The 26625-nt window shown below is 42.5% G+C and overlaps 1 protein-coding gene across 2 annotated transcripts in view; it reads right to left on the reverse strand.

Moving 5' to 3' along the window:
- The window catches only part of CRYL1 (crystallin lambda 1), a 55947-nt gene extending 37343 nt beyond the window's left edge, over positions 1-18604 (reverse strand). Inside the window, exons 1-4 of one of the 2 annotated variants that reach the window (XM_072134276.1) lie at positions 18446-18569; positions 17432-17462; positions 5411-5518; positions 828-954 (exon numbers count right to left, since the gene is read on the reverse strand). In XM_072134276.1, coding sequence (XP_071990377.1) covers positions 828-954; positions 5411-5493 — 210 coding nt within the window. In that variant the 5' untranslated portion in view covers positions 5494-5518; positions 17432-17462; positions 18446-18569. Of the gene's footprint in view, positions 1-827; positions 955-5410; positions 5519-17431; positions 17463-18445 lie in introns of both variants that reach the window. The other variant, XM_072134275.1, reaches the window with a different exon arrangement.
- Between the last annotated feature and the right edge of the window lie 8021 nt (positions 18605-26625).

Genomic DNA, 26625 nt, shown 5'->3' on the forward strand with positions numbered 1-26625 from the left:
AATAAGTGTCAAAAAATGTCTCCAAAAGTCGCAATCAGTTCCAAGTTAATTTCTACACCTGGTTAGAGGTAGCCATAGATTTTCTCCAAATTTTGCAACCTTTTTTTTTTTTTTTTTAAAAGTCCTAACTTTCACATGTGGACTCACAGGGATCACTGCAGAGAACTAGACAATGGCAAACTTCTAAGAGAGACTGGCTTAAGCGCCAAAAAGTCACAAATAAACACAAAGATTTAAAAATTAAAGAAAAAGGCAAACCAAAAGTTTAATATATGTTCCCAGTTATGTGTTATGTCCAGCTCATAACTCTGATCTGTCTCATATCTCTTTTTCTATTTAAGTACAATGTTCAGAAGCTAAATGAAAGTGTAGATAAACCCTCTACCTTGATAATCTAAGCACATTGTCAGCACACAGCATCTCACAGCACAGAGGAATCATGAAGTGTCTGCTCAGCTAGTTCCTGCCTACACTGCTGAATATTACACCGAATATCACTGAATGATAGGAGCAAAAAGAGCTATTAAAATCAGTAAAATTGCAAAGTAAGGGGTTAAAATCATCTTTATTGTGTAAACATCACTAAGGGATTAAATTCTGAGAATTTTCTTTCAGGGGTAAACCCCTTTAAGGGCATTTATTTGGAGATGTTCCCATTGCATGCACAGAATAATTGAAATGTGCATAGAGCCTTAGAAGGTAGACATAAAAATTAGATGAATTTTGGCTGAACCAAGAACCATCTAATGTGCACAAGGGGCTTCTGGCTCTCCCCGACAAATGATAGATCTTACTAAGTCATAGACAATGAAGCAAATTTAACTTACTTGAATGAATATGGCGCCCTCTAATGCCAACTTTAACTCGGTGAAGCCACTAATCAGAGAGATTTGCTCCTCAGAGCTCAGATTTCCTCTTAGCATTCCAGATTTTTGCAGTTCTTCCATCTGCTTCCTGGAAGCAAAAAAAATTACTAGAATCATAAAGTAAAGATCATTTTTATTGGCTGTTAAATGTAAACATAAAAAAATTGTTGCAGCCAATCAGCTACTGTGGATCTGTGACTGCTGGAACAGGAGCCTAATATGCAGAGTACATTTTATTATTATTAATATTCACTTACCCTTCTCTTAGACATCAATTATTTTACTGGGGTGATATTTGAATTTACTTTACATCAACTCAGGAAGAAGTGATAATAAACAGAACTTTGTCAGACTTTGTCACTGTGTAGTGCCAGGCTGTGCCAGATACGTTGCTACTGTATGGAGTCATACACTCAGATTCAGGATATGTTTACAATGGAATTTTTCAATGGCAGCTTTTTTTGGGACCTCTTGGTCTTTGCAAGTACCTATTAAAATCATGGGTCACAAACGGGTCAGCCAAAACATTGTCTGGTTATCTAAGGAATTTTGACATCTAAAATAGGTTGAGATCCTTATAACTACCAAAAAATATTTAAAAAAAAAAAAAAAGTGTTTTCAAGCAGGAAACCCTCAAGATGAGAAAGTTGTGTATCCCTACACTTGGAATCCCAAGCAATTCCGTGAATAGGGGATCATATTTAAAGGTAACGTCACCTGATTTTAACACCAGTAAACTAGCAGCCCCCCCACAAAATTCTTCCACTCATGTGCCCCAATGATAATTTTAAATTATATATTTTTTTAAAAAACGCTGTACTCGCCTCCTCCGTTGCTACAGATCTACTGTGGCTAGCCAGAAAAGTAACTTAGTGGAGCTGAGGGGCACGGCCTGGAGAGACAGCGGCGTGGAACACCAAGAGCGAGGAAGGAGGCGAGTACAGCTTTGTTTTTTTAAAAATACCTCCCCAGTCCACTTGCAGGGTCTTGAAAAGAGTTGGACAACCCCTTCAATAAAAATATCCTATCAAGTGTCATGAAAAAATATAAGTAAAAAATGTTACAATACATAAAACTGTTCCAAAGATATTATCATCATTTAAAGAAGAACAGAACTGCAAACATTGACCTGGACATTCAGATACCAATGACCCCTGGTCACAAAAGGGTTAAAGGGTTTTATCAGATTTGCTGAGAAACCCTGAAAGGGCAGCATAATAGCAATACATACCCACCAAAGGGCCATGAGGAGCTGAAGCACCAAGGACCCCTACGACTCAAGGACAACCTACAAAGGGTAACTACCGCTTTCTACCAAACCCAAAAGCGGAAAACCCCTTTAAACCAGGTACAACCCCTTTAACATGAGTCAATTGTCTCATGTGCCACTCCAGAAGATTATTTCTAAATGATCAAAGCCCATAACACATTTGGGACATAAATGTAATGATAGGGCAGCCCATCTCCTATATATGAACTAGACTAGACTTTCCAGTGTAAATACTTTTCGAGAGACAAATTCCACCATTGATGCACTTTTGCCTAATTTTCTGGTGCTTTCTAATTTATATATTGAGCATGTGAAAAGCACTGGGGGACGTCTGTAATTACAGGGAGCTCAACAACCTTGTAATCTTACTAATTTCCACAATCTGCTCCTCAGGAATGATTATACAGTACAGATCCATTCAGAGCAGCTGAGATACAGTATACAAGGGAATGAGGATTTCTTTTTGTACATAACTTTGCTGCCCTCTAATGGACAAAATTGTATAGTGATAGATAGGTACAGAGGGCTATACACTTCATACACAGAGATAGGTACAGAAAACGCCTAAACTGGCTGGTTTAGGCGACCCCACACATTATCCCCCCAACATTATGCACTTCGTTCATGTTTGTGAGTATGTATTGGAAGACTGGTAGGTGCCCTCCATCTTTTCCCATTATATTGGGCCATATTTATTTACAGCAGTGCAGTCTGTAATATGTGCAGTGTGCCTGTGTATAGTGCGGAGGGTGCCATATTCAGGAATTCTGGCACCCGTTCTGCATGAATCTGGTGCTCCCTGTACTGTTCTGACAGAGTGCACCACTTTTTTTGGTGCACCTTTAACATGGGACATGCTCAGAGCCGGCTTCAGGTTTCCTGGGCTAAAGTCTCACAGGCTATAAAAACCTGATTTGGTTAAAGTATGCAAAGAGTTAATTGGAAATAGGGGAGAAAATTTCTCTTGAAAGAGCTTCTCTTCTGTGAGATCACGTTTTTTACCCACGATACCTACTAATCTGATGCGTAAGTTGCACAATAACAACTCTATCTAGATTTTTCTAAAAAGTTGACCACATTTCTTAAAGGGGCAGTGCACCTTCAGGATTTACACAATTCAGGGCCACAATTTCAGATAATGAATAAAAGTAGCAGGATATCTCTGGTTCTATAGGTCACAGAACCACATGCCCTGATGAATGAGGTTGTAATCTTTAATCTGCCAACTATTTGCTGCCTGCATCACTACATCTCACAGAACAACAAGCCTTGTGTGCTCTGAAAGATGAGATTCTGATATTTAATATGACACCAAAAGCATCTTACTAGTTACTATAGAACTGAAGATAGGTGCATCTGATGGGACTCCTCCATGCAGCCTCTAAACATGACTGATTTAAGGCAAAATATGACTCATTTTGACACGGCTTTGGAGGAGATTTTCTTTTTATAGGTTAATAGGGGATTTTAGATTTTCAGCCTGAGGGGGGTGGTAGGTTAATGTGGTAAAATCTGGTGATAGGTTCCCTTTAAGAGTGAAGTGATCGTGAAAGTCGCTGCACAAAAAGTGAAACTTTTTGAGGTTATAAAAATGAAGGAAATCATATTCAGTTTTTAAATGGTTTCACTGATGTACAACAAAACGTGATACCTTTAGGGAGATTTCTTGCACCTCACATGCTGCATTGTCACGTTAGATAAGAGGCAGGAATTCATGGCATATGTTCAATTCCAGTGAGGCGTGCCAGGCATGCCCTAGCACCTGCACAGACACATATGTCCTGGCAGCCACAGATCCAAAAGGTACGGAGCATAAATTAATAGAACACACAGCAGTTTATAGTCCAATTGTATTAAGAGGTTTATTCACTTTGAAAATACTTTATATTAGGTTCTGTTCACATTTGTATTATTGGGATCCAGATTTGGACTAAACTGCCAAAATGTCAAAAGATCTTACAGTGTTCCAAAGATCTTCCAATATGAGTCCCTAATAATAAAGGGCTCCTAGGGGCTAACAAGAGACTCTGGGCCACATTTACTAAAGTTTTCTGGCAATTTTCTGTTGGACTTTGCATCCGCTTTCAGCTTGCACATGTATTTAAGAGGGGTACTCACCACATTTGTGTCACACGCAACTCATTTGTTTTGGAGCTGCACTATACTGGACGCAACACAAATTTGTGGCATGTACCTGTGCACCTGTGCACCATTGAACCGTGCTACACATTGATCATGCAAAGTCCTGCACGCCTTTGTTAAAGGTGTGCCAAAAAAAGAAAAGTTGGTGCAGTCTGTTGGGGTAGTGCAGGGGGTGCCAGATTCATGGAGAACGGGCGCCATAAATCCCAAATCTGGTGCCCTCTGCACATAGGGCAGTTTGCATTGGTTTTGATAAATGTGCGCTAATCTCTATCCAACAAAAGTTCTTGATGATCATTCCTGCCTGTGCAAGGATTTAAAAGTGAAATTTTGTCAGCTCCATAGAGATAATATTAATAATATAATAATAATAATAATAATAATAATAGATGTCTAGATCCACTCACCTCGGGGAACGAGGCATCCGACTTAAAGGGGTTTTTCCACGAATTAAATTTGGGCCCTATCCACGGGATAGGGACTAACTTGCTGATCAGTGGGAGTCTCAGTGCTGAGACCCCTACAGAACGCAAAAACAAGGGGTCCGTTGGTGATCTCCATCAGCTCCAGAGAGATTAATGGAGCAGAATGGTAATGGTCTGCTCCATTAATCTGACGGAGCGACGAGGGGTCTGACCAACCCTTCGTTTTCATGATCTCTGGGGGTCTTATCACTGAGACCCCCACTGATCAGCAACTTAGACCCTATCCCATGGATAGGGCCTAACTTTAGCTCATAGGAAAACCCCTTTAAGTACCTCGGACCCCATAGGACCTCCTCGTTTCTGTGATCTGTGTGGGTCCCATCAATGAGATCCCCACCAATCAGCAAGGTTGATAAGGATTAACTTGTTTAGTGGGATACCCTTTAAGGGTTAAAAATAATTATATTATTTTTAATATTTCCACAAATGTGTAAAGCAATGGTGAAACATTCTTTGCACCCTTTGCAAAGATTAACCTTTCATCCCCATCTAGTAGCCAAGGCTGCTGAATGAATAGCAAAGAAATAGGTAATTATCTGCAGCAATTACTCCTATGAATATTGGTTTCATTAATTGCTTGGTCGTTAATGGCCTGCATGGCAAGACATGGCAGCCTGTTACCTGCCATTAATACTATAGTATCATACCGTATATCCTGCAGAGCAGCGGTCACTTGTTCTTTCACAATGTCATACAGTCTGACTTTAAAGCCTCCACTTGCAAACACCATGGCCCAACTACGACCAATGAGACCACTGAAAGAGAGAAAAAAATACAACAAATCAAAACAACAAAATTTTTATCCAGTGATGGAAATAGAGGATCGGGAAAGGGTAGAGACACTTTAACCCCTTATCTCCGCAACCGATTTCCACATCAATGCCCAGGCCATTTTCTATTTCCTTTGTCAATTCCTTTAACAAGCTATAACTTATATTTTTCGGTTACTCCAGCTGTATGGGGTCTTGTTTTTGGGGGTAAAATGTAGTTTTTAATAGCACAATTTTGGGATTCATATGCCGTACTTGTGAATTTTTATTTACTTTCTGTGCAGTATATTTTTTTTTAAAAATTGCAAATCCAATATTGTTTTTACAAATTTTCGGCTTATATTATCGAACGCAATTACATATTGTAGCGGGGTCAGTTTTAATGTGACAAAGTCCAGAGACACAGACAGGCTTGACAGCAGAAATGCGGTTTCCTTGCGGCTTTTATTGGCAGCCAAAACAATGCAGCTTTACAGGCAAGTAAAATAAAACAAAGCGGGGAAACAAAAACGGGCTCGTCTAAGCACTACCTGTACATCGGTAAGTCCCTCTCTAGCAAAGCAGCGTACTCACAGCGGCTAGTGACACACGGCTGGCAAGCCTTCCAGAGCAATGTCTCTCACACAGAGCTCCAGCCCAGGATGCAGCGCTGGGATAAAACCCCTTCTCCCAGCTGCACTTGGTAATTAGGGCTGTGCAGTCTCTGGTCAGTGCATTAACCCTTTACCCCAGGTATGGAAGTAACCTGAAAGGAATATATACACCATCTATTACCTTTCCAGCAGCTGTCCTACATACCCTCTCCCTCTCCTCAGACCTGTGGGGAGGAGCACTTTGTGCCCCTAGAGAGTGGACACGGGACAACGCATCAGCATTACCTTGCTTAGACCCTGGGCGGTGTTCCACATAGAACTTATAGTCCTGCAAGGTTAAAAACCACCTGGTTACCCTGGCATTTTTCCCTTTATTCTGAGCCATCCATTTCAAGGGAGAATGATCCGTCACCAACCTGAACTGTCTCCCTAGCAGGTAATATCTTAGGGACTCAATGGCCCACTTAAGTGCAAGACATTCCCTCTCTATGATGGCATAATTCTTTTCTGCAGAAGACAATTTCCTACTCAGATAAACAACAGGATGTTCTTCTCCATTGACTATCTGTGAGAGGACAGCTCCCAAGCCGACATTAGAGGCATCTGCCTGGACCACAAATTCTTCTCTGAAATTTGGGGCTATCAACACTGGCCTTTTGCACAACATCTCCTTTAACTGTTGGAACGCTTTGTCTGCTTTCTCATCCCACTTGACCAATGCAGATTTTGACCCTTTGGTAAGGTCTGTGAGGGGTGCTGCAATTGTGGCAAAGTTTGGCACAAACCTTCTATAATACCCGGCTAGTCCTAAAAAAGCCTTTACCTGCTTTTTTGAAACAGGTTTAGGCCAATTTCTTATAGCCTCAACCTTATCCATTTGGGGCTTAATGACACCTCGCCCAATGGTATATCCCAAATATCTGGCTTCCTCCAGGGCTATGGCACATTTTTTTGGGTTAGCTGTCAAGCCCGCCTCTCGAATGGAGTTTTACACCCTTTGGACCTTTTTTAAATGCGACTCCCAGTCTGGGCTAAAAATAACCACATCATCCAAATATGCAGACGCATACTCCTTGTGAGGCTGTAAAATAAGGTCCATCAATCTTTGAAATGTAGCCGGTGCACCATGCAGGCCAAAGGGGAGAGCTACATATTGGAAATGACCATCAGGTGTGGAAAATGCTGTTTTCTCCTTCGCCGCTTCAGTAAGTGGCACTTGCCAATAGCCTTTGGTCAGATCCAAAGTGGTAATATATCTTGCCGGGCCTAATCTTTCAATCAGTTCGTCTACTCGTGGCATAGGGTAGGCGTCAAATTTTGAAACTTCATTTAACTTTCTAAAGTCATTGCAGAACCTAAGACTGCCATCAGGTTTGGGAATTAGAACTATGGGGCTTGACCAACCACTTTTGGACTTCTCTATAACCCCCAAAGACAACATTTTTCCCACCTCCTCTGAAATAGTCTGTCTTTGAGCCTCTGGTACCCTATAAGGTCTCAACCTTACCTTTTGGCCTGGCTCTGTCACTATGTCATGCTGTATGACATTGGTCTGCCCTGGCAGGTCAGAAAAAGTCTCTATTTCTCTGTAGGAACTCCTTGACCTCCTGTACCTGTACTGCAGACAAGGCTTCTGATATGTGGACTGCTGGTAGTTCATGACTAGGTGAATCTCTAGGCCAACTTCCAGCAGTCAGCACCTCTCTGTCTTTCCAAGGATTAAGCAAGTTCACATGGTAAATTTGTAGTGGCTTTCTTTTCCCTGGTTGATGCACCCTATAGTTTACCTCACTTAGTTTTTCCCGAATCTTTTTTTCCCCCTTGCCACTTTGCCAAAAATTTGCTTTCAACTGTCGGCACAAGCACTAACACACGGTCACCGGGTTGAAAGGACCTGACTTTTGCAGACTTATTGTACACCCTAGCTTGAGCTTCTTGAGCCTGCAACATGTGCTCTTTCACAATGGGCATTATGACGGCCATCCTTTCCTGCATTTCACTCACATGTTCAATAAGGCTACGGTGTGGTGTACGTTCCTGTTCCCAGGTATCCTTGGCTATATCCAATAGCCCCCTGGGGTGTCTACCGTATAACAATTCAAACGGGGAAAACCCTGTGGATGCCTGTGGCACCTCCCTTATAGAGAACATCAAGTAGGGCAAAAGGCGGTCCCAGTTTTTCCCATCTTTGTCAATTACCTTCCAGAGCATCCCCTTTAAGGTTCTATTGAACCTTTCAACCAGACCGTCCGTCTGTGGGTGATAAACAGACGTACGTAATTGGGCAATATTTAGGAGATTACACAGCTCTTTGGTGACTTTTGACATAAACGGTGTCCCTTGGTCGGTTAGTATCTCTTTAGGGATCCCCGTTCGAGTGAACATTTGGAATAGTTCCCTTGCTATTGCTTTTGAAGAGGTGTTTCTGAGAGGGATGGCCTCGGGATAACGTGTGGCATAGTCAAGTATGACCAAAATATGCTGGTGCCCCCTGGCAGACTTAGGAAGGGGCCCAACCAAATCCATAGCTATGCGCTCAAAGGGTATTTCAATTATGGGTAGCGGAATCAGCGGACTACGGAAGTGTGGTCTAGGGGTGTGTATTTGACACTCTGGGAAGACGGGCAGAAGTCCTCTATTGCCTTATAGATACCGGGCCAAAAGAACCTCCGCTCTATACGTTCCCTGGTCTTTTCTGTCCCCAGGTGCCCACCCAGTACATGTGAATGGCCCAGCTCCAATACCAAGCGTATGTGGGACTGTGGTACCACAAGTTGCTCCACAACCTCAGAGTCGGTTTTCTTAACTCTATACAGCAAATCATTATTTACCATAAAATGTGGATACACCAACTCTCTACCTGGTTCTTGGGAAACACCATTGATCACCTTTACATTTTTCCAGGCATTAGCTAGGTTGGGGTCCCTCAACTGTTCTGTACCAAAGTTTCCCTTTGCAATTTGTAGGGCAGAGAACTCAGTCTCAGGCGAAGTTTCCTCTGAGTCTCCAGCGAGGACCTCTAAAGGAAAGTTCTCCATTTCCCTTGATGCTTCTGTCACCGTGTTTGAAAGTTTACACAGATTTTTCACATTTTGATTTGACCTACACACCTTAGCTTGCTTATTTTCCCACAGGTTCCAAAACAGAGGAAAATCACACCCCAGTATGACTTGGTGCATCAAGTCTTTAACCACGCCCACTTCATGCCTCACTGACCCACATGGAGTCTCCAGTTTCACCAAGGCTGTGGGATAGTCTTTTGAATCACCATGTATACACACCACCCCCATCCAGCGGGTCTGAACTTGGTCAGGGTCGACCAGGCTGGCATGCAACAAAGTCACTAGACTTCCCGAGTCCAGCAGGGCCATCACATGACGCCCTCCAATCTTGACTGGGCACACTTACAATGTCTTTTTGGGCAGCATATGAGGGCCTTGCAAAATAAGACCTGCGCCTGCCCAAATCGCAGTCCATGGGTTCAGTTAGTTCTGGACAACTTGCAGCAACATGTCCTAAACCACCGCAACGCCAGCAAACTATCTGTGCCCAAGCACCAGGCACCGTGTCCCTTCGGGGATTTGATAGTCTTTTGGCTTGGCCCTCTGAGGGGACACCACCCTCTTTAACAGACAGTCTCATCCCTTTAACAATAGGAACAGTCTTACCACTGGATGGTTTTCTTTTGTTCCCAGGGTCACGCACATCCTGCAGGTACTCTTCTGTAGCGGTGAACCTCTCAACTGCAGAAACCAAATCATCAATGCTTTTAGGATTCGTATATCCAAGGCCGCGCTGCATCCTCACTGGTAGGGTGCGGATGAAACAATCAGAGACCACACGGTCCACAATCTGGTCTGTGGAGAGGGCTTCCGGCTGCAACCACTTGTTGGTGAGATTGTAGAGGTCATACATCTGAGACCGTACAGGCTTGTCAGGATCATATTCCCAGTTGTAGACCCGCTGGGCTCGGACAGCCAAGGTAACCCCTAGCCTAGCCAGGATTTCCCCTTTCAGCTTTGCATAAACTTTTGCATCCTGCACTCGCAGGTCAAAGTAGGCTTTTTGGGGTTCCCCTGACAAAAATGGGGCCAACACATCCGCCCACTGGTCCTGGGGTAGACTCTCTCTCTCGGCAATCCTTTCAAAGGTACCCAGATACGCCTCAATGTCATCTTCCGGAGTCATCTTTCTTAGCCTCTTTTGCACCAAATGGCGTGGCATAGACTGCAATGCTGGAGCTGTCACTTGTCTCTCAGCCAAGACTTGTAACTGCTGCTGGAGGGACTGGTTCAGCTGCTGTTGCTCTCTCACCGATGTCTGGTGCATCTTTACCGCTTCCTCATGCACTTGTCGCTGCAGAGCGTTTGCTTGTTGGAGGTTGATGTTGGACTGCACCAGCTGCTTTATAAGCTCCTCCATGTTTAGTCAGGCCTTTGTCTGTTGCAACCGTCCCTTTAAGAGTACTGTCTCTTTAAGAAACTGCCCGCATCCTCCACCAAGATGTAGCGGGGTCAGTTTTAATGTGACAAAGTCCAGAGACACAGACAGGCTTGACAGCAGAAATGCGGTTTCCTTGCGGCTTTTATTGGCAGCCAAAACAATGCAGCTTTACAGGCAAGTAAAATAAAACAAAGCGGGGAAACAAAAACGGGCTCGTCTAAGCACTACCTGTACATCGGTAAGTCCCTCTCTAGCAAAACAGCGTACTCACAGTGGCTAGTGACACACGGCTGGCAAGCCTTCCAGAGCAATGTCTCTCACACAGAGCTCCAGCCCAGGATGCAGCTCTGGGATAAAACCCCTTCTCCCAGCTGCACTTGGTAATTAGGGCTGTGCAGTCTCTGGTCAGTGCATTAACCCTTTACCCCAGGTATGGAAGTAACCTGAAAGGAATATATACACCATCTATTACCTTTCCAGCCGCTGTCCTACAATATTAATATTTTTCCGTGGGTCAATACACACACAGTGCTACCAAATTTATAGTATTTTTTTTAATGACCTTCCTTTGCATAGTAAAATACTTTTTGAGGGATAAAAACTTTTTGCATCGCCACCTTTGAAGCTCCAGAAATTTGAAGTTTTTTGTCTATATAGTTGGGCGAGGGCTTATTTTTTGCAAAAAGACACATTTGGGGTTCATAGATTTTTTTTTTGTTTGCAATTAATATAATTTTTTGTGTGATGGATGGATCAATTTTAGCGTTTTCCTTTATTTTTTTAAAGATTTTCATTGTATGGGATTAATATTAGTTTAGTTTTGCAGAATGGGTTGGTATGGGCGTGGAGTAGTGATGGGAATTACGGCTCTTCTTAGTGAGCTGGCTTATTAGGCTCTGCTCACTAAGAAGAGCCAGCTCCTCTGGCTCCTGAACGGCTCCCTATTAATTATATAGTAGGGAGCCGCAGGCCAATCAGTCCCCCCATACCACTCCACTTTAAACCCGATTTTATGGGGTTAAAGGGGGCGTGGTGAGCTGTTTAGGGGCGGGGTTTAGTGAGCCATTGGCAAACGACCCATCACTAGCATGGAGGTGAAGAATTTGTGTGTTTTTACTTATGTAGTGCAGTGCACTAAATCTGCAACTGTGGGGTCCTTCACTGTGATTACAGTCGCAGGGTACGATGTGTGGCAGCTGGAGCTGCTCCGGCAGGAGCTGATGTCCAGCAATAATCTTCTAATGTCCTGCCATATAAAGGGGAGGTGGCATTGGGTAGTCCAAGAATTAACTCATCTCATCTCTAAGTGAAGGGTTTGGTGATCTTCACAACCTACAGATCAATAATCTAGTTGCCCTCAGAAAGATACAAAATGCATGATTTTTGGCATAGTTAAAGGGAACCTGTCATCAGAATGTTAATTTATAAACCATTAGCAGTATGTTGTCTAGCAGCTGGGGAGCTTCTAGATGAGGTTTCTTTCATGGCCTAGTGTGGTGGCTTTATCCAGAAAATCAACTTTGAAGTGGGATGTAAATTGGTTTTATATAGGGCAGCATGGTAGCTTAGTGGTTAGCACTCCTGCCTTGCAGTGCTGGGGTCCTGGGTTTAAATCCTATCCAGGTCGACATCTGCAAAGAGTACGTATGTATTATGTGGGTTTCCTCCAAGTCCTCTGGTTTCCTCCCACATTCCAGAAACATACTGGTAGGTAGGTAAGCTCTGTGCAGTGCTACGTAATCTGTGTGTGCTATATAAATAAAGAATTATTATTATGAAGTCAAGGAGGCGGAGAGTTTAATACTGAAGTTAATCTTTCCCTGCCTTAAAATGCCCCGTTCACTGTAATTGATGGTCCAGGGACATCATTTATCAGATCTCCTAAAGTCCGGCACATGCGGTCAATCATGTGGGAGGAGGTGTTCAGAGGTAGTGAGAGCTTGACTTGTGAAACTCTCCGCCCCTTCCTGACTTTATACATCTAACTTCAAAATTAATTTTCTGGATGATCCCACCAAGCTTGGTCATGAAAAAAACATGATCTAGAAGCTGTTCAACTGCTTGACAACATACTGGTAGTGGTTTATTATGTCTGATGACAGGTTCCCTTTAAAACAGGAAACAATGTCTCTCCATAAGGTTTATTCCAAAACATTCTCCATGAACTCATGCAGTTTCTTAGGCTTCGGCACTAGCAAGAGATGTTGTAATTGGTAAGCAATGGTTTAATCATAAAAGATAATTTCCCTCGTTGATTTTCCTTTATATTTGACCGTGAATAACCAGCATTTTATAAAAACATCACATATTCTTTAAGTTAACTGAAGTTAAACTCCAACACTTGGTAAAAACATTATTTTACGAATTGAACTTCGATCTATCACTAAAGTCCACGGGCCCAGGGCATGAATGCTAACAACAAGAACAAACAATGTGATGGTTACTGTGTATCCTGTGTACCTCTTTATTCACGGATCCTCACAAACCATAGTCGATGAGTTATCCATCCTTCCATCCATAATGAAAGGGACAGATAGTCTTAAAAAATAAACCAGTGTGAGTTGGTCCACTAGAAAGTATTGCATTTAACCCTTTCACGAACTGAGGTGCGGAGGCTGTTTGAAGAGGGCTCACAGGCTGATCCCTCTTCATACAGAAATGGGGTTTGCTGCATAATGCAGCAAACACCCACCGCTAATACCCGCGGTCGGTGCTAACACTGACCGCGAGTATTAACACTCCCAGTGACATCTTTGTTCCGATCATCGCTCCCCCTGAGGTCATCAGGGGCGCCGATCAGTTGCCATGACAGCCTTGGGTCTTCATTAGACCCGAGGCTGTCCGGTTTCTGCAGTTTCACTACAATAAGCCATAAAAATGTCATATACTGCAATCCACTAGTATTGCAGTATATGGTAGGAAGGATCAGACCAGCTAGGGTTAATGTACCGTATTTTTCTGAGGATAAGACGCACCGGATTTAAGGTGCATTATGAATAAAGGCCTGCTAAGACGTCAGTAGCCTCTTTTCCCCTCCTATGCTGACATCTTCGGGGCGCAGCTCCTCGTAGCTGTGTGCCCTCGTCCGAGAAGCCGGAGTTCTGTGCATGCGCAGAACGCCGGCTTCTCGGACAAGGACGCGCAGCTCGAAGATATCAGGGTAGGAAGAGAAAAGAGGCATGGTAGCCCCGACGTGTAGCCTCATGTCCGGCTACTCCACGCCCCAATAGTCGCTTTTATACCCTAATATGTAAATTTAAATGTATCATTTGCTGTCATTTTCCAAAGTCCGCCAAGTTCTTTTTTCAGTGTTACTTACGATTTGTCATTAGTTTTCAGATGTTTTGCATAGGGTATGACAATGTCGCCATTTTGCCGCAATTCTGTTAAAAAAAATATTTGCACAGAAAGCCGCAAAAACAATCCAGCTCACTACTGACGTCTCTTATGGCAAACAATGTCAAGCATCACTTACAGGGCTGTTTTTAGGTTGTAACTGAAAGGTTATTAAAAAGGTTACTAATAGGTTACTAAAATACTTTTTTTTAGCTTTCCTAAAGGTTTTTTTTTTTTATGAGCTGATGATTCTCTGCTTGACTCTGCATATTCAGGAACATTTGGCAGAGCTGCTGGCTGAATCTATTGTATGATGACATTTCTTATTAGAATTTCCAAGTCCTAGACATTTTGTCAGGGTTTGTGTATTAAGCATGCACCATTTGTAGCATTGTCATTATATGTAGGTGGCTTAGTGGTTAGCATTACAGCCTTGCAGTGCTGGGGACCTGTAATTGCTGGTGTCACCCCTAACTTCTTCTTAGCGACTCTGTCAACATCTGCAAAGAGTTTGTATGTGCTCTCCGTGTTTGCGTGAGTTTCCTCTAGGTCCTCTAGTTTCCTCCCACACTCCAGAACATACTGATATGTTGTTTAGATTGTGAGCACCATGGGGACAGGGACCGATGCATAATCTGTGTGCGCTATATAAATAAATTATTACTTATTGCTGAAGAAATCTTTGCAACATTTTGCAGTAGCTTGAGACATTTTTGCCACATTTGACAAAAAGTTGCAAAAAAAGAAAACAAACTTTGATGAATATTACTGGGGGGGAAAAAAACACATAAACATGTACAAATAAGCACCAGACAAAAGACCTCTATGAATAAATGTCCCCCATGACTTTCTGTTCCTTCTTGATGGGGATTTTACACTGAGCTTTCCTGGACAGGATAAGCACTGATTAAAAGGGGATGTACTATGTTTTATTGTTATCTCCTATCCACAGGATAGGTCAGAGTACACAGATTGTTGGGGGACAGACTGCTGTGACCCCATGATCACGAGAATCCTCTTTTTTACTAATTAATGGAGTGTCAGGTTAAGCATGTGTGCTACTCATCCCAATACTATTGGAGTTTTGGAAATTCCTGAGCACAGCACTCATCAAAACTTCCATCTACTGTCTATAAAAGACACCAGAGATACCTAAGTATCATGCTCAGCAATTTCATACATTTCCAGCAGTAGAACCCCCCCCCCCCCCAATAACATAGGTGCAGCAAATGTTTAATATTTAGACTTTTATCAGTAGAAAGAACCAAAACAACATTGTTTGCTGCACGGGACCTTGCATAACTTTATTGCATAATTGAAAACAAATTAAAGCGTAACTAAACGGTTTAGCCATAATTAATAAATCAATAGTGTAGATCATAGAAGTAAACGTTGCAAAATTCCTTTTTTAAAAACAGGATTTGTCTGATTTTCCTCCCTTTCTTTCCTCTTTTAGCAGAGTTATAAATCAGCTTACATTCCCATACTCAAACAGTCAGCTGATAGATAAGGAGAAGATCATAAAGTATCTAATGACTTAAATAGAAGCTGTCATTTCAGATCATTTTCTATATTTGAGGGGGGGGGGGGGGAGTGTTGTGAATAGGAGAAACTTGTTGAAATGAACCAGCAAGTCCACAGGGATGAATTCTCATTAAAACTTTTTCTTTATTTCTTCCTCATAAAACTAGTAACAGACAAGTTGGCAACATCAGAGAGTAGTAGATCCACACATCTTACACGTTTCGAGTCCTTGCAACTCTTAATCATAGAAGAGTGTTGTGAATATTTCTCTAATATACTTCAATAGGATTCTGCTTAGTTTAGAAAGGAACATGCTGTTTACACAGCTATGAGCAGTAGTGTAAAAATTTGAATGATATCTTTTGCGTTTGGCAAAAATTTCTTAAGATTCTCCATTTTCAAAGTTCTAAATTCTCTTCTTTTGAAGCAAATAGTCATAGCACCCAAATTCATTCATAACTTACATTTCCCACATTTCTGCTTAATTTGGGGACGGTTATTTCAAGAAACCACCTATTTTACTAGAATGTTATGAGGCGTAGAATTTGGGGGCCATTTTTCACATTTTTTGTAAAATCGCCAAACCTGTATTCAACTTTCAATTGACTGCAAGAGGCCTAAATAATAGCTAGGACTTGTTAACCCTTTTGGGGTTTCATATCGGTTAAAGCAAGAGGTAAGGCCGGACATAGAATAGAAAGGAGGCGCAATCCAGAGTAGATTTGCATTGTCAAATTTTGCAAATTTTATTATTTAATATATAGGGGCTTATTTTTTTTGCCACATAAAATGCACTTTTCTGGTGTATAATTTTGGGGCATCTATAACTAATTGATGAGATTTTATTAACACTTTGTTGGTAGAGGAAATGAAAATCATAAATTTTTGGTAAGATTTTTTTACTGTTCACATACCATAAAAATAATATGTTATTTTTATTTTATTGGTCGCCACGATTAAGGTAATACCTCATTTATATTGATTTTTAAAATTTTGTCCCCAATTTTACTACCGGTATATAAAAACTAATTTGCAGAAAATCTTGTTAATTTAAGAATCACCATCTTTTCAGAGGCATAACGTTTTTCTTTTTCAGCTGACAAATATGGTTAAGAACTTATTTTTTGCAAGAATGTGGGAGTAAACCGGAGAACCCGGAGTAAACCCACGCAAACACGCAGAGAACATACAAACTCTTGTATGCTCACCCGAGCATACGGCAGCGCGCTGGAGAGAAGGAGGGGTGAACTTGCTCACCCTTCCCCACTACATAGGAAACAGCCCGCATAAAAATGGTAGAAGATAGAGCATGTTCCATCTTTTTCCAATGTACGGCACGGTCAAACTTGCCTACATGGCCTGTCTGAATGAAGGCTTAGTATGAAGGTGCATTCAAACATTCTATTTTTCAGATATAAGTCAAAAGCAGGTTTGGATCATAATGGGTGAGAACACATCACTGAGTGGTGCTACTCCTCCTCTTCTTTTCACTCCACTCCTGGTTTGGACATCGGAAACTGCACAGGGAAAAACGGAACATGGGGGGGGGGGGGGGGTTATAGTAATTGTACGAGAGTACCTACGGGACCGATCACACGTATCTCTCCAAAACCAAATGCAGAATGGAGGCGTTGGAGAGTGCCAGATCTGTCCTGGCACAGATCAGTCATGGCATAGATCAGTCATGGCACACATTACTGTATCTGGCCATTCTGTATTGACTGGCCAGTTTCAGGGGTGGACATTGCAGGACCAATCAAATTGTTCCGGTCATGTCAGCGGGTGGGTGTCACCTTGTGATCCCCGCTCCATTCAATCGTCACCCTGTCGCGAGACAGGGTAACATCACAGAAGAAGGAAGCATTTGCGTCCAATAGCTGAGTGCTAAGTCACTGCGCTATGCGTCTAATATAGCGGACACGGAGTGCTAAGGAGTTAAACAGGTTTTTCAGTGGGGAGTGGGGGAAAAGGAAAAAAAAAAAGGACTTACTAAAGTACTTACCTCCTGGCCCTCTGGTCATTGTTGACATCTCCTAGTGGAGAGATGATCATGAGAGTTGCTGAGAGTTGCAGCAATCTTGTTTTAATCATTTATCTTATGGATAGGCCATCATTATGTTTAAGGTTCAGTCTACAGAAGTTATCTGCTTTCTTTCAAAGACAGCGCCACACCTGGCCATGGCCTGTGCCGGTATTGCAGCTCAGCTGTATAGATATTAATGGAGCATAGTTGTAATACCCTGCACAATCCCACGGTCAGGACAACCACTGGACAACACCTTTAAGTTTTACCCATTGAATAATAATTTTGTATGAAATCATCCACATCAACTATAGATTAATATTTATCACCACCAATTTAATAACGGATGAAAGTTATGTGTTATTTTGTGAACATTCGCCCTCATAAAAGAACCTAGAAGATCCTAGCAATATATTAGCAACTTTATACTTTTTCGTTAGAGTTGCTGAATAGGTTGGATTTAGAGGAAATGTTTCCGCTACTCATCTGGATGGAAAGACACGGACACCAAAGGTTATTCAAGATCAGCTGTTTGCTTCCTGTTTTTGGAGATGGGGGATGTGGACAATTTTGGAAACAAAACCGTAATTTAAAAAAAAACTTTAAGCAAATCTATAATTATAGTTTTAATCTAATATTCGGAATTGTGAAGTGCTACGGAATTTGATGGCGCTATATAAATAATTATTATTAGGTGAATTATTATTAATTCAGTTAAAATAACAGAACTAAAAATCACAAATTATTTCTGTTTTGCAGGTAAAATGCAAATAGAATAATTTTCCTCGTCATTCCTGTGTTAGGTAGCAGATAAGCATTGTGTAGTTTTGCACAAATGCTGTAGAACTACAGATCCCAGCATGCAATATTTGGAACTTTCATTCCTGCAACAGCTGATAAAACAAAATGTTGCTTAATTAACTATAAACTATGCAAACACTAAATGCTAAATGGGCACATGAATTGCAAATGTCCTATCGTGCTATAAGTTACCTTCCAATAATGACAATGCTGCCTTCCTTTGGGTCAGTCATGGTCAGCCGTAGTGTTTTGACTACAAGTGCAGATTGCAGGAAGGATCCAGCCAGTACTAGACCAGGCGAAGAGTTTCACAACCCTGACTATTTACTTGGTGCCTGCACAACGTCTCATACAATCCCTGCTCTGATTGGTTGTCCTGCAAGACTCCAGCCTGAAACCAGACAGATGCACTCTGATTGGCTCCTGACATTCAGTTCAGTGCCCCACCTACATGTCATACAAATCTCTTATGGCTATTGCCCAGGATTGCCAGGGGTTTGCATTTAGTATTCACAATGGTTTAAGGTCAGCCCTACCAGAGGCACGGTATCAGAGGCGTAACGTAAAAAGTAGCTCACCCAAGTCAGTCAATTAACCCCTTTATGGCCTGAAGCTTGTTCCTGCTTTACGGCTGAATCAGATCTGGAAGTGATCATCTACCATCAATACGCTTGTACTTCTGCATTACAGAATTGTAAAAGGTATACCTCCTCTCTGTAATAGTATTGGTCCGTAGTAGTGTAAAACAAGCTAATGTGGATGCGTTACAGACCTGCAGACTTTCTACACGACAGCAGAGTTGTTTGAGAATGTTTTGTAAAAGAGTAATATTAATAATAATAATAATTCTTTATTTATATAGCGCACACAGATTACGCAGCGCTGCACAGAACTTGTCAAATCGGTCCCGGTCCCCAATGGGGCTCACAATCTAATCAACCTACCAGTATGTTTTGGAGTGTGGGTGGCAACCGGAGGACACAGAGGAAACCCATGCAAACAAGGAGGGAACATGAAAACTCTTTGCAGATGTTGACAGAGTCGCTAAGAAGACGTAAGGGGTGACACCAGCAATGCAGGAAATCGTACTAAATAGTGGGATAGGTTGAGAATGTGTCTTGGCGTTCTATTCAATGTCTAGAAGAACGCTGGAAGTTGCTGAGCACAGCGCTCTATTATCCATGACACTCTCATTGCCAGGAGATATCGCACCACAGTGTTCTGCAGTTTCTGCTTCATTATACTGAAGGCAGCTTCGAGACTCGTGCTTGACCTGCTGATTCACCAAGAATCAGAGAGAGTAAAAACGAGAGTCCTGTGCTTGTGATCGGCAGGTGGACCCCTACTGATCAGATTGTTAGCCCATATCTTGTGGATCAGGTATAACAATAAAGGTTGGTATAACTCATTTAATTTTGGGGAGCTGTCACATTCCCTTTTGGAGTATCTTATTTTCAGGTTTCAAGACACATTCACACAATTGGGAAATTTATTAAGACTGGCATTTAGACCACCAGTCTTACAATCCCCTCCACCACCATCAGCGGTCCTGTGTCGATATTCACTAAAAAGCTGGCGCTCAAACTCCAGCAATTCCAAAGCTGCCTCACACATTCCTCTAGTTTACTTATTTTTCATTATTAAATCCAGAAACAGAAAAATCCAATTATGCTGTCAGTTCTAGTAATCTTTAAAAGGACGTCTACCACCAGGATGAAGGATTGTAAACCAAGCACACTGACATACTGCTGTGTGCCCCCTCTGGCAGGATATGCTCTCCTTTAAGCTTCGTGGTTTTTGCAAAATTATGCAAATTATGAAGGGTTCCATCTCCTTAGGTGTTAAAGGGGTTATCCGGGTTTAAAAAATTTCTTATGGCCGGGCTGGGGAGGGCTATTTAAACACAATAAACATGTACTTACCTCCTCCGGTGCTGCCGATGTCCCGCGCCGCGGCCGGTCTTCTCTGTGCGCTGGTTTCATTACAAGTGCGCACAGAGAGCTTCCGGCTGGCCGGATGCTCCCATGCGACACCATCTCCCAGCGCTTACAACGCTCAGAGATAGGGACGGATGGGAGGAGCCGTCCACATCGCGGACCGGAAGATCCCTGTGCGCGGCTTCCGTGCCCCTGTAAACAAACAGGGGCACAGATCGAAGGGACCGCGGCGCGGGACATCAGCGGCGCCGGACGAGGTAAGTACATGTTTATTATGTTTAACTAGCCCTCCCCAGCCCGGCCCTAGGTAATTTTTAAAACCCGGATAACCCCTTTAATGGACCATGGAGCCCCTCAGGCTAATTTGCATAATTGTCAAAGCCTTGTTTTCTTAAAAACCAGGGCATAGGAAGCTTAAAAAAGAGAGGATCCTGCCAGAGTGGCCACACACCAGTATGTCAGTTTGTTGGCTTACAGTCCTTCATCCTGGGGGTAGATGTCCTTAAAGTTGTATCTAAAAAGGAAAAGCTGATTCCATTATATCTCATATCAAAACCTAAAATTTGCTGCATAGTAGTACTAATACTAGTAGTACTGTATTAAATAGTGTGTCCACACAAGTTAACACACCTAGTCAATCATAAATTACCAGTTACAAATAAAACTAACACCTAGGGGTGTAACATATTGTTGCCTCTTTGTCCCGATCTGCTCACATGAGGAATTATAATTACAGATTGGTTACCTAATAACAATAACACGGGCCAAATGTGAGACATATAACACTGCAGTACATGTGATACAAGACTAAGGCGGGAGGAAAAATAAAGATTATTAATACAATTATTCTCTAGTTTGCTTTCTTCATATATAGTTAGTGCAAGGCCCATGTGCCAGGGCATATTACAGTAATGTGCAACCTCTAATTTGTGTACAACTATAATACTGGAGCCACAACAGTCTAACAGACCTGCAATAAACGTGAAAAATACAAAGGGACAGAAAAAGCCCATAAGACTATATGGGCCCTTATACAGAAGTTCATGACCTACAGAATAACTTCTCATTTTGTTTATTAGTACTGTATCTGTATAGAATAGTTAAAAGATTCACGAGCATTTCTGACTGTGTATCTCTAAATAATGAGAAGCCAATCATATTCCAGCTATTGTAGAATTTGTTTTGCAGAAGAAGACGGGACGGGGATACTCTGCCGTAAACCCTGGGCTCTTAGCTTGTTACCAGGGTACTAGCCTTCTGAGAAAGAGAGGGACAGCTAGCCCAAGCCTTTCTTTAGCATAGAACCCTTCTTCTGTCAAGAAGAAGACTGAGGAAGTCAGCCCTATTATTTGCTCCTCCTGATCCTTCACAGAGTCACAGCCTGGTGAGCTGACATTAGTTGGAGAGGGAGGTGCTGTACCGTGCACAAAGGTGGGGGCTGAGAGCTGAGGAGTCTGCAGCACAGACAAGTCACATGTTGTTTATTGAAATGCATCCAAACCAAAGCCAACCCCTAGGACTATTACAGAGGTTTCTGTCAGGGTGCAAGGTAAGTTATAAAACACAATTATATTGTAATGCAAATGCTAAGAGAAAGCAGAAAGACATATTTGCACTGTAACTGTAATGGGCTTCTGTAACCTGTCTTTAGTAAAAAATGAGGTCCCTGGTGACAGGTTCCCTTTAAGGCAACTAAATATAAAATTTAACCTGTGTTTCTCTTTTATCTTGATCCACAAACCCAAACGTCAGTGACTCGCTTATATACATGCTATCAGGTAGGTTCTTCACCCTATATAATCCCATTACGGACCGGGCTTATATTAAAGGAGAACTGGTGGCAGCTTAATTGGGCTGATAAGGTTCTGTTTCACTGAGGCTAGTGAAGAGGGTTGTGATTTATTGTTGTGCCATATCTGGAAGTTGTGTGGATAACTTTAAATCACCTCCTGCGCCTCTCAGAACCAATGCATTCTTGGAGTGTCCCAAAAGGATAATGAAGTGACCATGCGTACCCTTCAGGGGTCCGAAAAGCCATGGTTTCCTTCACAAGTACATAATATCCTATCTTCTCTGTTGCTCCTCCTCTTCAACATGCTGCCAGCAGATTGGACACTATGTACAATCTGATTAGATTCTCATTCTTTTTAACATGCAACCTGCAAATAGGACACTGCAGAATCTTCTCAGCTCACTCTGTTCTATTTGCAACAACCCTGCTGATGCATAAGGTAGGTGTTGGGAAAGTATCCCTCTCAGTGTCAGTAGCTGTTGGGTGAGCCAGCGCAACTCATCCAGGGGCTCTGACATGGTAAACTTAGCTGAAAACCTTTGTCTGGGTGGTTATGAGTAACTGTCATGTTCTGTCATTACTGTAGGGGAGGAGTGTTCTGGTTGGACAAGTGCTTGCTACCTCACAAGGGGAGGTTATAAAACCTCTTGTGGGTGGGAGCACATGGTCCAGCCTTGGCCAGGAGATCTTTGACCAGAGGAGTCTCAGGCAAGCTGCCTGACACCTTAGTCAGTCACAAGAGACTAGGCTAGAGCAGATGTCCACCACTTGGACTCGGCTCCATCTCTACTAGCCCAGCCTGAAGCTATTATCCAGGCTGTGAGCAACCACCTTCCTGCGAACCAGCACTCCGAACATCTCCTTCCACCTGAAGTCTGCTGATGTTGAAGGCGGTTGCCTGCTGTTTGCTGTTCCAATAAAGAACTGTAAGTTATTCTGCACCAACATGCCTCTGAGTGATCCCTGGATTAGGCTGTTCACCACCACGGGTTCCCCATCCTCCATCAACAGGGATCCCAATCTACAAATTGGGGTTGACCCAGGGAAAAACCTCTCCCTCCATTTTCTGGCACACACCACCTGCTTGTGACCTGCCAGGCTGTGGACGAGGCCTCCACTCTTGATACCAAGCTTCATGATCATCGCTGCCCACACGGCCACATTGCCAGCCACTCTAGTAGTCAGGGCCCCAGCTCCCTCCAGGCTATCCCAAAAAGGTCAGGCACTGGTAGGGGATGTTGCATATGCTTTCAGCATACCACCGTGCAGGCTGTTCAGCTCCTCTGCCTTATAATTTGTTGCATACACAGTGCAATGTATTTTTATGGTGATACATTTGCTTTAAAGAGGACCTGTCATGCTGATTTGAGACCCTAAACAAACTACAGGTCCATTGGGTGCCATATTAGGGTGCCAAAATGGCTTGCTTCAGGTCTCTATGCAGGCCCCATGTAAAAATTTTTACCTACCTAGATGCAAGTCCAATGAGGCACATCTCGCATCAACAGAATGTGAAATGAAACTGATACAACAGAAGTGAACATCGCTTGGTACGTAGATGGATTCCTTTTAGGGACTATTGTGAATAGTTTTCTCTTTGAAATAACCAGCACAAAAGTAATTATCACAGATAATCTCACCATCACCAACACTGAACTCTTTTTCACAGATTAACAGGTTTAATGAAGTTTTAAAGAACTGCCCAGAACACACAGGATGATAAAAATCTGTAATATATTACATAGTGAGATGGTTAAAAAGTTCTTCATGGTAAAAAGATCAGGCATGGAGTAAAAAAACTTTGAACTGACCCTTTTTTTTATAGCTCAGACATAACATTGCGACACAATGGGCACGTGGGTCTAACATCTTGTCAGTAATAGAAAGTCATTCTAGGTCAGGTGCAAAAGTTCAAATGTATTAATATTTTCTGCAGGTTGTGCATCTGTCCAAGAGTTGGCATAGATTACAAAAGTCACATTGATTGCCAGGCCCATGCCACTAATATATGACAAAGTGTTTTCACCGATCTTGATAAGTCTCCTTCATTGTGTAGAAGATTTGCCTTGCCTGATGGTTCAGATATCACCACTATATACCCCACTGCATGGTCCAACATAGTTTTAATAGCTTTTGTTGCATTTCCACGTCAAAACATACTGGGGCACATTTACTTACCAGGTCACTGGAGTTCACTGAAAGTGCATTGTCCGTGTATAATGCTGCGTGCGGCGAAACACAAAGATCATGCATCAGAAATCATGAATGTGTCGCTTCCCTGCACACATCCGTCGGAGTACACCATTTTTTTTGTAATGCACCTTTAACATAAGGCGTGCAACACAATTTGAACGTTAAATACGGCGCTAGGTCCGAATCAGTCGGACCGTCCGCCGGCACGACCCCTAATTTGTGTCGCATGGAGGCCAGCACTAGAGGCCGTTTTAGCCATGAAGAATGTGAACAGTCTGACTAAAGTGGGCCGCAAACCATGCACACAATTGAGAGGGAGACCGATACAGGGCCGCAAACTTATCACTCCCCATTGACGCCTATAATACACAGTCACGGTGTGATGAGCATGCGTTGTCTCACCACACCGTGGCCGTGCACGGAAAAATATAGGACACCAAACAGGTATGTATCTGTTTTGTTTTAATTATACTGCAAGAAGGGAATGGAGAGTTTAGGTGGGGCTCACAATGTTTTGGAATGGGGAAGAGATGGGAGAAAATAAAGGTACACTATTATTACAGTATTTAAAAAGAATCTGTCACATCAGAAAACTACAAGCTACAAACCCCAAACAGTACTTTGCAGACAAGTACAGTAGGTCCCCTACTTAAGAACACCCGACTTACATACGACCCCTAGTTACAAACGGACCACTGGATATTGGTTATTTACTGTACTTTAGTCCTAGGCTACAATAAACAGCTATAACAGTTATCAGAGGCGTCTGTAATGAAGCTTTATTGTTGATCCTGATTCTTATGATAACCCAACAATTTTTAAATCCAATAGTTATAGAGACCAAAAAAGTTCTGGCTGGGATTACAATGATAAAATATACAGTTCCGACTTCAGTTCCGACTTCAACTTAAGAACAAACCTACAGACCCTATCTTTTGTGTAACCCGGGGACTGCCTGTATGCCTTATGTTTTCATATCTTGTATGTACTGATGTATTTTTTCCAAAATGACATTTATTAATATCCTGTCTGTCTTGAGATCCGGTCATTGAGGCGGGGGAGCTCAACCATGCAGTCAAGAGCTACCCTGTCTCCACCCATCATGGCCCCCCTCATTATATATGCAACATCCTCCACCGGGGCCTAGCCTTTCTTCAGTGGTTGTAGACTGAATACCGGAGTGGCTGGCTTATGCAGCCTTGGGCACGCTATCTTCGTTGTTCATTTATTGTAGATAAACACCGGCCCATGGTCATGTGGTGCACATATTGAGGCACATTTTTCATCGCTTAGTGCCAACGTATGATGGTGACCCTTCTGTTCTTACCTGCCGCCGAATTGCGCACTAGTCTGCCCCTGAAGGGGTCAGGCTATAGGCAGTGCACAGGGCAGAAATGCCCCACGCCAGTCCACTCTGCCACTGACTGTTTTCCCTTCACACCCCTCTACCGCAACTTGGCGTGGAGGTGGCATAATGGAGGAAATGGGTGCAATTTCCGGGTTTGCACCTATTTCAGGGCTTGTATGCCAGATTTCAGGCATACAAGCCCTAAGAAATGTGTCCCATTTTGTGTCTTTCTCCATCACAAACTTTGTCAGCTGTAGGGGATCATTTATCTTTAGTCTGGAAATCCTTATGTATACTTATTTATTTTGGGGCTTGTTTGATTTGTCTTTGAGGGTGTTAAATCTGGCATATCTCAGCTTTTTGCAAATTTTATAAAAAATCTCAGCATTGTAAGCAGCCCATTATATTCTCTTTCCCACAATGCACAGGGAGTTTTTTTGCAAAAGTGTTAGACAATATTGTGTGACTTTTTGATAAAATCTGAATTCCAAAGCTAAATCAGCCACACTAGAAAACTCAGTCGCCATGACCTTTACTGAGAGGGTGCAAAGAAAAGGCACAAAGCCCCCAATTTTCCCGAAAAAAAGCCAGAAAACGTAATGTGAACATAATGTGATAAATCTTCTCCAAAGACTTTATATTTTTCAAGCTCTTTCCAACTTCCTTTCTCATACTATGGAAGACCTTATTTCTTCAGCACAAAACACTTCATGCTGATAAACACCTGAGCGGGAGATTCATCATTAGTTTATGAGGTAAAACTGTTCTAGTAACCCATGAAAACCAATCAGAGCTCAGCTTTAATTTTATAAACAGCTGTGGTAAAATGAAATCTGAGCTCTGATTGGTTACAATGGGCAACTAGTAGAGTTCTGCTCTGACACTTCTTATAAATCTCCACAAAGTACATGACAGCAAAGCAGTCACAGCATCACACATGCGCACAACACACGCGCTGACAGAAAAAGGCGGTAAAACAACCCCCAGAGTCCACCCACATTCTCTACATGACGCGTTTCCCCCGCCCACTTCTACTCGCGCGCTTTCATTCATCCATTTCCCCCGCCTACTCCAATGTTATTGGTTCTCTCAGTTTGCTCCT

This window comes from Engystomops pustulosus, chromosome 2 (assembly GCF_040894005.1).
Source record: "Engystomops pustulosus chromosome 2, aEngPut4.maternal, whole genome shotgun sequence".
Classification (NCBI taxonomy): Eukaryota; Metazoa; Chordata; class Amphibia; order Anura; family Leptodactylidae; genus Engystomops; species Engystomops pustulosus.